Below are 12,728 nucleotides of genomic sequence, written 5' to 3'. Positions count from 1 at the left end.
CCAATTTACATTAGCAACGTTTTCGTCATTTGGAGCTGTTTCGTCATTTATTTGCTAAAACAGGCAACATTTTGCGTCATTTACCATACAAAAATAAATGACGATAGCTGCGTCATTTATTCTAAACAACGCACGAAAACACAATACTATTATATGCAACCCAGCTTTTTCGCCATAACCCTGCAAGCAAAAACTATCGCGGAAGTGACTTAAGTCCAATTTACATATGCACATTAAATGATTTCGTTTTACGAAATCCTAGAATCAAATGAAGTGTATTTACATCTGCTTTTTGCGTCATTTGCTTACGCACACAAACGCACATACACACTTATACAATAACACAAACACACGCACACAATATATTTATTCAGAGAAATAGGAATTTCACAACACAAATGTGTATCAAATAACTTAAATTCATTCTAAAAACAAAAAAACATAATTTTCGCAAGTTTTTTAAACATTTATTTTCACTTTTGTCATCGTTTGAGTATTTTTGTTTTTCTACAACACACACAAACAAACAAAGACATCGTAAAACAGTTGCATTTTTTGGTAGTTTATGGCGAAAAAGCTGGGTTGCATATAATAGTATGGTGTTTTCGTGCGTTGTTTAGAATAAATGACGCAGCTATCGTCATTTATTTTTGTATGGTAAATGACGCAAAATGTTGCCTGTTTTAGCAAATAAATGACGAAACAGCTCTAAATGACGAAAAAGTTGCTAATGTAAATTGGACATTAGGCGTGTCGCCCAAAGCGATGAAAACAGTCGCGGCGATTGTCGCAGAAGTCACCCTGAAGTGACCTCCGTTGTGAAGAAATGAACCACGCCGGCGTGTCGTCTTGGAAGTCACTCCAGCGACACTTCTGGAAGATCATTTCCGCGATAGTTCTAGAAATTAAAAAAAAATATTTTTTTTCTATTTATTTTTATTTTTTTTTTACTTTAATTTATTTATTTTTTTAATTTTTTTATTTTTATTTATTTTTCTTCTCTGTTAGAGAAATTATTCTTTGCAATTTTCGCCTACATTAATTTTGTCATTTTAAAAATGTGATGTTTTGTTGCCTGACTTGGGAAGCGAACCCGGACCTTCAGAGTGCAAGGCGAGTATGCTTACCACTGCACCACCGCCTCATATAATCATCAGATAAAAAATGTTCTATATTTGTTCAAATGTGTGGAATTATTAAATAAATGTAAACAATCGCCTTGGAAGTCACTCAGAAGTTACTCCGAAGTGTCGTCATACGCGATATAACGTAATCGCAATAAAGCTAAAGAAATTGTTTGTGTAATTCACCAACTATCTTCCTAGGCGTGTCTCCGGAGTGCCCTCTTAGGCGAGGGAGTGCGAAACTCACTTCCAATTGCTGGCAGGGAAACTACCAAAAAATGCAACTGTTTTATGATGTCTTTGTTTGTTCGTGTGTGTTGTAGAAAAACAAAAATACTCAAACGATGACAAAAGTGAAAATAAATGTTTAGAAAACTTGTAAAAATTATGTTTTTTTGTTTTTAGAATTAATTTAAGTTATTTGATACACATTTGTGTTGTAAAATTCCTATTTCTCTGAATAAATATATTGTGTGCGTGTGTTTGTGTTATTGTATAAGTGTGTATGTGCGATTGTGTGCGTAAGCAAATGACGCAAAAAAACAGATGTAAATACACTTCATTTGATTCTAGGATTTCGTAAAACGAAATCATTTAATGTGCATATGTAAATTGGACTTTAATAACATACAATTTATATGAGAGCAGTTTACCACTTTTACCATTTTCTGCCACTGTTACCATTTTTAAAAGTAAAGGAACAGACCATATGTTTCATACCATGTGTACAAACTTATGATCTGTAAAAAGTGACAGTCGCTATGTAAAATACAGACGGTGTAGAAACAGCCTTATGTGCTTTTTACATTATGTGTGTTCGTTTACTCAAAATTTGTACGAATTTTTACTGGATGTTGTTCGTTTACTCTACAGTACAATGCAAAAGACCTTAGTCGATTACAAGAAGTTACTGGACTTTTACAAATTTGTACAAATTGTTGAGTAAACGAACATACCTATTAGCACGAAAAACAGGTTTTAGGGCCGTTTCGTCTTTTATTTGCTAAAACAGGCAACATTTTGCGTCATTTACCATAAAAAATAAATTACGATAGCTGCGTCATTTATTCTAAACAGCGCACGAAAACACCATACTATTATAAGCAACCCTGCTTTTTCGTCATAAACTACCAAAAAATGCAACTGTTTTATGATGTCTTTGTTTGTGTGTGTTGTAGAAAAACAAAACTACTCAAACGATGACAAAAGTGTAAATAAATGGTTAAAAACTTGCAAAAGTTATATTTTTTTAATTTTGAATTAAGTCAAGTTAGTTGGTAAACATTAGTGTTAGCTTTGTTCCTTTACTTTTTTAATGGTAAGGGTGGTAAAAGAGAAAAGTGTCAAAATTGCTCAAAATTGCTCTCTCATGAACATTTTTACCAGAAAAGTAAAGGACCGGAAAAATTGTAGGTCTGGCAGCAATAGGTATGTCTGGTTACCCTAAAATTTGTAACAATTTGATTGATTGGGAAGGTGTCTGTCTACTTTTTATAATTTTCTAGCAAAAGAGAATAAAAACTCCTTACTCTCTGAGAAAGTTCTTGCTGGGAAAGTAACCAGACTGACTTAATGTCGAAAAGAAACATAAAAAAATCAATGTTCGTCTTTTATTTCACAGTTTTTAATTTAGTTTTACAGCGTTCGACTTTTTCTTCTGTTTTGCGTCCATTTTTATTTTCATTGTGAAATAATCGTTAAAAAAAAGTCGAAAAATCAGTTCTGCCATTTTTTACCTGCAGAAATTTTGCTGGTAGCCTGTGGTAGAAGAGAAAGCCATTTTCGCTCTCTCTCCACTCTCACTCTCTTAAAAATTGCTTCCAGTTTTGCGCTTTTCGGGGTTAAGGAACGCTTTGCAGGTTAGATATGGTAACAAATGGTAAAAATGGTAACCTCAGGTAAGTAAAGGAACACAGCTGTTGTGAAATTCTTATTTTTATACCCTCCACCATAGTATGGAGGGTATATTAAGTTTGTTTTTCCGTTTGTAACGCATTGAAATACTCATTTGCGACCCTATAAAGTATATATATTCTTGATCAGGGTAAAATTTTAAGTCGATCTGAGCACGTCCGTCCGTCCGTCCGTCTGTGGTAATCACTCTAGCATCCACAATAATGGAGATAGGACGCTGAAATTTTGGGAAAATGCGTATTTTGTTTGCAGGCAGGTCAAGTTCGATGATGGGCTATATCGGTCCACGTTTTGGTATAGCCCCCATATAACGGTACCCCCCGATTTACGGTATTTTGACGTTTTTAGCTACATTTTCAGACTGATTTGGCTATAATTTGACATTTAGGGTTCTTCAGTGTCAATAAACATATGTAACAAAACTTGTGCACATAGGTCCACGTTTTGGTATAGCCCCCATATAACGGTACCCCCCGATTTGCGGTATTTTGACGTTTTTAGCTACATTTTTTAACCCATTTAGCTATAATTTGACATTTAGGGTTCTTAAGTATCAGTAAACTTATATAACAAAAGTTGTGGACATAGGTCCATGTTTTGGTATAGCCCCCATATAACGGTACCCCCCGATATACGGTATTTTGACGTTTTTAGCTACATTATCAGACCGATGTAGCTATAATTTGACATTTAGGGTTCTTAAGTGTAAATAAACTTATATATTAGAAGTTGTGGACATAGGTCCACGTTTTGGTATAGCCCCCATATAACGGTACCCCCCGATTTACGGTATTTTGACGGTTTTAGCTACATTTTCAGACCGACTTAGCTATATTTTGACATTTAGGGTTCTTAAATGTCATTAAACTTATTTAACAAAACTTGTGGACATAGGTCCACGTTTTGGTATAGCCCCCATATAACGGTACCCCCCGATTTGCGGTATTTTGACGTTTGTAGCTACATTTACAGACCGAATTAGCTATAATTTGACATTTAGGGTTCTTAAGTGTCAATAAACTTATATAACAAAATTTGTGGACATAGGTCCACGTTTTGGTATAGCCCCATACAACGGTAGCCCCGATTTACGGTATTTTGAAGTTTTTAGCCACATTTTCAGACCGATGTAGCTATAATTTGACATTTAGGGTTCTTAAATGTCAATAAACTTATATGACGAAAGTTGTGCACATAGGTCCACGTTTTGGTATAGCCCCCATATAACTGTACCCCCGATTTACGGTATTTTGACGGTTTTAGCTACATTTTCAGACCGATTTTGCTATAATTTGACATTTAGGGTTCTTAAGTATCAATAAACTTATATAACAAAAGTTGTGGACATAAGTCCACGTTTTGGTATAGCCCCCATATAACGGTACCCCCCGATTTACGGTATTTTGACGTTTTTAGCTACATTTTCAGACCGATGAAGCTATAATTTGACATTTGAAGTTCTTAAATGTCAATAAACTTATGTGACAAAACTTGTGGACATAGGTCCACGTTTTCAGACCGATATAGCTATAATTTGACATTTAGGGTTCTTTAGTGTAACTAAACTTATATAACAAAAGTTGTGGACCTAGGTCCACGTTTTGGTATAGCCCCCATATAACGGTACCCCCGATTTACGGCATATTGACGTTTTTATCTACATTTTCAGACCGATTTAGCTATCAATTGACATTTAGGGTTCTTAAATGTCAATAAACTTATATAACTAGTGGACATAGGTCCATGTTTTGGAATAGCCCCCATATAAAGTTACCGCCCGATTTCAGGTATTTTGAGAATTTTACCAACAAGTTTTAACCGAATTATCTGTAATTTGAACATTTGACATTTGAAATTCTTAGTGGTCACCACACCTCTCCACCAAAAATTGTCAAGAAAGCCCCCATATAACGGTACATCCCGATTTTCAGTAATTTGATGATTTTAGCTACAATATTAAACCGAACTAGCAGTAATTTGACATTTGAAGTTCTTAGTGGTCACAAAACCTCTCCATCAAAAATTGTCAACATAGGTCCATGTTCGGATATAGCTCCCATGTAACGGTACCTCCCAATTTTCACGTTTTGGTATAGCCCCCATATAACGGTACCCCCCGATTTACGGTATTTTGACGGTTTTAGCTACATTTTCAGACCGACTTAGCTATATTTTGACATTTAGGGTTCTTAAATGTCATTAAACTTATTTAACAAAACTTGTGGACATAGGTCCACGTTTTGGTATAGCCCCCATATAACGGTACCCCCCGATTTGCGGTATTTTGACGTTTGTAGCTACATTTACAGACCGAATTAGCTATAATTTGACATTTAGGGTTCTTAAGTGTCAATAAACTTATATAACAAAATTTGTGGACATAGGTCCACGTTTTGGTATAGCCCCATACAACGGTAGCCCCGATTTACGGTATTTTGAAGTTTTTAGCCACATTTTCAGACCGATGTAGCTATAATTTGACATTTAGGGTTCTTAAATGTCAATAAACTTATATGACGAAAGTTGTGCACATAGGTCCACGTTTTGGTATAGCCCCCATATAACTGTACCCCCGATTTACGGTATTTTGACGGTTTTAGCTACATTTTCAGACCGATTTTGCTATAATTTGACATTTAGGGTTCTTAAGTATCAATAAACTTATATAACAAAAGTTGTGGACATAAGTCCACGTTTTGGTATAGCCCCCATATAACGGTACCCCCCGATTTACGGTATTTTGACGTTTTTAGCTACATTTTCAGACCGATGAAGCTATAATTTGACATTTGAAGTTCTTAAATGTCAATAAACTTATGTGACAAAACTTGTGGACATAGGTCCACGTTTTCAGACCGATATAGCTATAATTTGACATTTAGGGTTCTTTAGTGTAACTAAACTTATATAACAAAAGTTGTGGACCTAGGTCCACGTTTTGGTATAGCCCCCATATAACGGTACCCCCGATTTACGGCATATTGACGTTTTTATCTACATTTTCAGACCGATTTAGCTATCAATTGACATTTAGGGTTCTTAAATGTCAATAAACTTATATAACTAGTGGACATAGGTCCATGTTTTGGAATAGCCCCCATATAAAGTTACCGCCCGATTTCAGGTATTTTGAGAATTTTACCAACAAGTTTTAACCGAATTATCTGTAATTTGAACATTTGACATTTGAAATTCTTAGTGGTCACCACACCTCTCCACCAAAAATTGTCAAGAAAGCCCCCATATAACGGTACATCCCGATTTTCAGTAATTTGATGATTTTAGCTACAATATTAAACCGAACTAGCAGTAATTTGACATTTGAAGTTCTTAGTGGTCACAAAACCTCTCCATCAAAAATTGTCAACATAGGTCCATGTTCGGATATAGCTCCCATGTAACGGTACCTCCCAATTTTCAGTAATTTAGCAATTTTAGCTAAATTTTGAACCGAACTAACTGTAACTTGACATTTGAAGGTTGTAGTGGTCACCACACATCTGCATCAACAATTTTCAACATAGCCCCAAAATAACGATACCTCCCCATTTTCGGTACTTTAAGCATTTTACTTAAAATGTTTAACCGAACGTAGGTCCATGTTTTGGTATAGCCCCAAAACAAACCTCCCGATTTTCCGTACCTTAGCTTTATTTTTGTGGACGAACTTTCTGTAATTTGAAATTTAAAAGTCAACAAAAATTCTGCAACAAAAATTGTTCATTTAAGTTCATATTTTCGTATAGCCCAGATACCTCCGAACTAGCTGTTAATGACATTTGAAGTTCCCACGTTATTTACGATATTTTGAGGATTCTAGCTAAATTTTTTAACCGAATTAGGAGTAATTTGACATTAACTCCTCAAAAACTGTCAACATAGGCCCATGTTTTATTATAACCCCTATATAACAGTACCTCCCAATTTCTAGCCCACCAAAAATTGTCAACAGTTAGATATAGGCACCATAAAAAAGGGCCTCCCGAATGAAGCATTTTATGTGCATTATCTGACATTTTAACGTACTCACTTAAAGTTGGGGACAGGAATGAATATTTTATGGTGGAGGGTATGAAAAGTTCGGCCCGGCCGAACTTAATGCTTTTTTACTTGTTCTGAATTAAAATTATTGTGTGCGTGTGTATGTTTTATCCCTGCTAGCAATTGGAAGTGAATTTCGCACTCCCTCGCCTAGGAAGTCACTCCGGAGACACGCCAAGGAAGATCGTTGGTGAATTACACAAACAATTTCTATAGCCTTATTGTGAGCACGTTTTATCGCGTATGCCGACACTTCGGAGTGACTTCCAAGGCGATTGTTTACTTTTTTTAATGATTCAACACATTTGAACAAATAAAGAACATTTTCTATCTGACGATTATATGAGGCGGTGGTGCAGTGGTAAGCATACTCGCTTTGCACTCTGAAGGTCCGGGTTCGCTTCCCAAGTAAGGCAACAAAATATCACATTTTTAAAATGACAAAATTAATTTAATAATAAATAAAAATAAAAAAATAAATAAAAATAAAAAAAAAATTAAATAAAAATAAATGGAAAAAAAAATGTTTTTTTTTTTAATTTCTAGAACTATCGCGGAAATGATCTTCTAGAAGTGTCGCTGGAGTGACTTCCAAGGCGACACGCCGGCGTGGTTCATTTCTTCACAACGGAGGTCACTTCAGGGTGACTTCTGCGACTATCGCCGCGACTGTTTTAATCGCCCTGGGCGACACGCCTAAGTCACTTCCGCGATAGTTTTTGCTTGCAGGGATTGTATCCGTGTGTATGTGCGATTGTGTGCGTAAGCAAATGTCGCAAAAAACAGATGTAAATACACTTCATTTGTTTCTAGGATTTCTTAAAACGAAATCATTTAATGTTCATATGTAAATTAGACTAAATTAAATTAGATTACTAAAGCCTCCAAGGCCAATAAATAGTTGCGCAATCCCACGGCAGCGGGTTCTTACGTACCGGATTGACCCGAAACCAAAAGTGTTTCGGCCAGCGGCTGCCAACCCAGCATAATATGCTGCTACAACAACAACAATAAATAGTTGCTCTATTCCAGAACAGCAAGAATCTACTATGTTTTTATTATTTTTTCCGATAACATAAAGGAAAAAATGGAAGTCATTAGCGGCGAATTTTTTTCAATTATTATTCGCCGCGGCTAATTTTTTTTTCTATTAAGATTCCTTATCTTCCTTATCCCTTTTAAATAAAATATTTTAATTTTTCTATTCAAAAATTTTTATTATAGTTGATTAATAAGTAAGTAATAATAGCATGAACATGAAGTAATAATAGTAAGTAATGAAGTAATAATAATAGCATGAAAGGTAAGTAAAGTAATAATAGCATGTAATAATGGGAAGTAAAGTAATAATAGCATGTAATAATGGTAAGTAAAGTAATAATAGCATGAATAATTATAATAATATTAATTTTAATCCTATTGCAAATTTACATTTGCCATTTCTGCTGGCAAATCCACGTGATTTTGTTGCTGTTGCATTTGTTGATGTTGTTGCAGTTGCAGTTGTTGCAGTTGCATTTGTAATTGTTCAATTTGATGCTGTTTTTCCTGCATCTGTTGCACAAACTCTTGCTGTTGCTGCTCCAACAGCTGCTTCTCCACCTGCCATAGGTGCTCTTCCTGTGGCAGCAGCTCTTCCACGTCGTCCTCCCCTGTCAAATCGATGGAAGCCACCACCACCCCCACCTCTCGTTCTTCCCTTCTCTCTCTCTTAATACGGCGCTCCACCTTCACTGTTGGAGCACATAGGCGACATCCACACTCGAAATCTTGTTCCGTGGTGTTTCTGGTGGTCGACTGGGACTGGCTGCCATTTATGCACGTTTTTATGAGTGTTTTTATTTCCTGTATGGTTCCCTAAAAAAAAAGAAAAAAACAAATATATTTAAATAAAAAATAAAATAAAAAAAATAATAAAATATATACTTACATTTCTCGGCATTTGTCGTTTTCGGTACATGGTGGTTTCTTCCTGAAAATGAAAATGAATTTAGGAAATGTATGAAAAATAATCGTGTAAAATTACAAATTTACAATTACAATTTTTAATGGATGGACGGACGGACACCCATCGATAAATCGCTTTAATATGAAGTTTGGAACACATACTTACTGCGCTGATTTGATTTGCTTCGCTTTGATTTGCTTCCTTTGATTAAAATCCCGCTGCTGTTTTTCAGGCTGCTTCCAATCCAATTCGGCTGTGATTGTGAAATGAAAATTATTTTTCAGACTGCTTCCAATCCAATTCGGCTGTGATTGTGAAATGAAAATTATTTTTCAGGCTGCTTCCAATCTAATTCGGCTGTGATTGTGAAATGAAAATTATTTTTCTTGTCACAATGAAATGACATTATTTTCAAAATCATTGGTTGCTCGGTCGCAAGGTATTTTCCAAAGTACGGTGGTACGTCCAAGCCCCACAGTTTCATCCTCCTCCTGTTGTCCTCTACTCTTAGCAGGGTAAGGTCCCCCCTTTTACCTGTTGAGAATTTAATTATTATTATTAAGTTGGTATCATATGTTCACTTCAAAACAAATTCAATTATAACAATACCTGCTTCTAAAGGAAGATACAATTGATTGTGGCGTTTTTCAGAATCGCACACATTGTATTGTATGTTCGCGCCAATACCTTCCGCATTATATATTATGCCAAGCATATGATTGAGGGCGCGAACTGGATACCTTATCCTATCTGCCGGATGACCTTGGGTACCGATCAATATGGTCCAATTATAAAATAATCCAGTTAATAAAAATGCATATTGCATTATTTTTGTGTCACCAGTAGTGGGATTCTGTAACTCATATTTGCTGTTATCGATAATTATCGATAAAATTAAAATGCTTATAATTTCGATAATTAACGAAATTTTTCGGTAAGTTAACGATGAATAAAAAGTAGTCGCTAGCCTCTACCGACACAAACAGTGATGCCAACTTTTCTTTATGTTTTTAGTCATAATTTTGCCATTTAATTTTACCGATTTTTGTCGGTAACAGCAAAAATGAGTTACAGAATCCCACTACAGTTGTTACACGCAACGCGTCGAAATTCAGGACGAACATTTTTATTTATTAGTTTTTCCCGCGAAAAATGTTCTTAATGCATTCGCGGTACTTATACTAAATCCCATTTCTTGTTGTGGATACCAACTTAAGACGGTGTCGTATGACGGGATCACCGAACCCAAAAATCGCTGATGGCACTAAGTAGGATCCCCTACCACCAAGTGCTTTAATTATCAAGTAACGTTTTTGTTCAGGGGAAAACTCTTCCTGACCCAAAAATAAACCATTAAAAATTTCGCATTCCATTATGCTTGGAAGTCATTAGCTGATCATTTGCCGAGGCCTTTATTATCTCTTGATAACTAGTTTCACTTTTCTGTTTCTTGGACAATGCTCCAGATAGGCGCATCCACATTTGTGGTCTCAGAGAATGCGGTATACCTTCTCTCACCATATTCCTCAGTTTTTCAGTACGTGGCAACATTACACCCACATTTTCCCACGTCAATTCATTGGCCTCTTTATTGTGTGAAAACTCTAAATGAGCAATCCACTGCAAACGATGTTGTGCATCTTCCTCTTCGACACGAAACCCGAATTCATCAAACCTATAGTCCGGCTGATCGTTGGGTCCACTACCATTATCCGACTCAGGTTTTGCCAATATTTCCTGAGGCCACATAGAGGGAGTAAGTGCCGAGAATGGACCCCCTGCCTGCGGCCGCAGACCATCTACCACACTCAATTCTTCCATCATTGTAGGTAGTTCTTCGCCAATATCATCTTCAGAATTAAGAGTTTGCAGCTTTTTCTGGGAAATAAAAATTGTAGAGATGGTTTTTTATTTAATTTTCGATGTCATTATTAAACATACGGAATGTTGATCTTTGATGAATAGCCTTCATGATCTCTGCCAAATAAACTTTTTGCCATTTCCATAGTATTAAGTTAATGAGGCAAGTTAAGGCCTACAACATTAAGTTCGTAGTAATTCTTTAATAGGAAATAAGTTTATTATTAGTAATAAAGAAAACAAGTTTGTTTCTATTTTTTCACATGACGTTTTACGAAACAGCTGATAAACATTAAGTCTGTCTGGTTACTTTCCCAGCAAGAATTGTCCAGCAAGAACTTTCTCAGAGAGTAAGGGGTTTTTATTCTCTTTTGCTAGAAAATTGTAAAAAGTAAACAGACACCTTCCCAGCAAAAACCAGCAAGCAATCTGCTGACTTGCCAAAACAGAACAATTTGTCCGCCAACAAAGGAAGCAACACGTTGTATTTTATTAAAAATAAAAAAGAAAATGAAACAAAAAAGTATTTTATCACTTTACAAATTTGTTCTCCATAAAACAATGCAATTAGACTATGTTATTTACACAATAAAATAGTTTTTAATGTTCACAAACATAAATCAACAAAAAACTAAAAACGGCTGATTGATTGTTTTCAGGAAGAAGAAGAGCTTGCAAGTGCTTGCTAGAAGAAATTTGTCCAGCAAGAATTTGCAAGCTCTCAGTGAAAGAACTGTCAAAATGTCTCTGTCGAATCGTTCTCTTTTGCTGGTTTTTTTGTGTTAACAGACGACTTCCAGCAACAATTGGTACAAATTGTTACAAATTTTAGGGTAACCAGACACAGCTATTGACAGTGGGGGGTCATTACAATACCCACTAAACAATTTTTGCCGAGGGCTCTGATATTAGATTCTTTTACTAGGTTTTCTAAAGTTTGATCAGAAAACTAACTGATTTCTAAAAATTTCCCTTAGAAATTCAACTGATTTTCAGCAAGATTTTTTTTAAGAATTTCTGCACACTTTCCTGAGCTTGCTTTCAAAAATGTTCCGACAAGTTCGTATTCGGACGGCTTCCAGAGCAGACGTCCTCTGACAGTAATAAAAACCTACGGGGTAAGGAAGTGAAAAAATTAAACATAAAATTATCAAATGGCTGCGTGCTTAACAAGATTTTTGTGAATTTCTGATGACAAAGGATATGTTCCTAAATTTTTTTAACAAAAGGCTGTGTGCCAAATCGATGTGTGCTTATCAATTGGCTGGGTGCCTAACAAGATTTTGCTGAATTTTATCGTTTTAACCAACGCAAACAATAAATGGATAACATCCGTTCGGATTAATTGAACCTAACCTTAAAAGTAGAAATTACAAATGGCGTATAAGCATTTGTCAAGCAAACCACATTTTCGTTAACAAGGATAGATTCCGCTATAGCTCTGTTCCTTTACGTGCCTGAGGTTACCATTTCTTACCATTTTTAACCTGCAAAGTGTTCCTTTACTTTAAAAAGCATACAATTTATATGAGACCAGTTTACCACTTTTACCATTTTTTGCCACTGTTACCATTTTTAAAAGTAAAGGAACAGACCATATGTATTACGGTTTCTTGAACAAGATGAAGAATTGCAAACATCTGGCCTGTTCCCGTACTTTAAAAAGTGGTAAAAGTAGTAAAAGTTGTAAAAGTCGTAAACGATTTTCATATAAATTATGTGTACGGGAACGCAAAATGTGTAAAAGTGGTAAAAATTGTAAAAACTTTTTAGTTCTGGAACAGAGCTAGCATGATATATGCGTTCTAAATAATTTAACTATAGTTGTGTCTTTTTACTTT

General features: G+C 35.4%; 1 protein-coding gene across 1 annotated transcript; it reads right to left on the bottom strand.

The window, feature by feature from the left end:
• Positions 1-8,275: 8,275 nt before the first annotated feature.
• LOC141390382 (uncharacterized) lies at positions 8,276-10,233 on the bottom strand. The gene is made up of 4 exons (XM_073963292.1): positions 9,637-10,233; positions 9,193-9,561; positions 9,010-9,051; positions 8,276-8,936 (listed from the first exon to the last, which is right to left on the bottom strand). Exons 3-4 carry the CDS (start codon positions 9,037-9,039, stop codon positions 8,496-8,498), a joined length of 471 nt encoding a protein of 156 aa, XP_073819393.1. The 5' UTR covers positions 9,040-9,051; positions 9,193-9,561; positions 9,637-10,233; the 3' UTR covers positions 8,276-8,495.
• Between the last annotated feature and the right edge of the window lie 2,495 nt (positions 10,234-12,728).

Source organism: Musca autumnalis, unplaced genomic scaffold (genome assembly GCF_047663935.1).
Source record: "Musca autumnalis isolate F117 unplaced genomic scaffold, ASM4766393v1 scaffold_1, whole genome shotgun sequence".
NCBI classification, from domain to species: Eukaryota; Metazoa; Arthropoda; class Insecta; order Diptera; family Muscidae; genus Musca; species Musca autumnalis.
Note: the sequence above shows the minus strand (reverse complement) of the source record. Positions and strands in the feature narration are given on the sequence as shown.

What these genes read in the sequence shown, in the direction of transcription:
- LOC141390382 (XM_073963292.1), bottom strand. Translation starts at nt 9,039, where the DNA reads ATGTACCGAAAACGACAAATGCCGAGAAAT. An exon ending in AACGACAAATGCCGAGAAAT is followed by an intron (nt 8,937 to 9,009) that starts GTAAGTATATAT and finishes CTTTTTTTTTAG; the next exon opens with GGAACCATACAGGAAATAAA.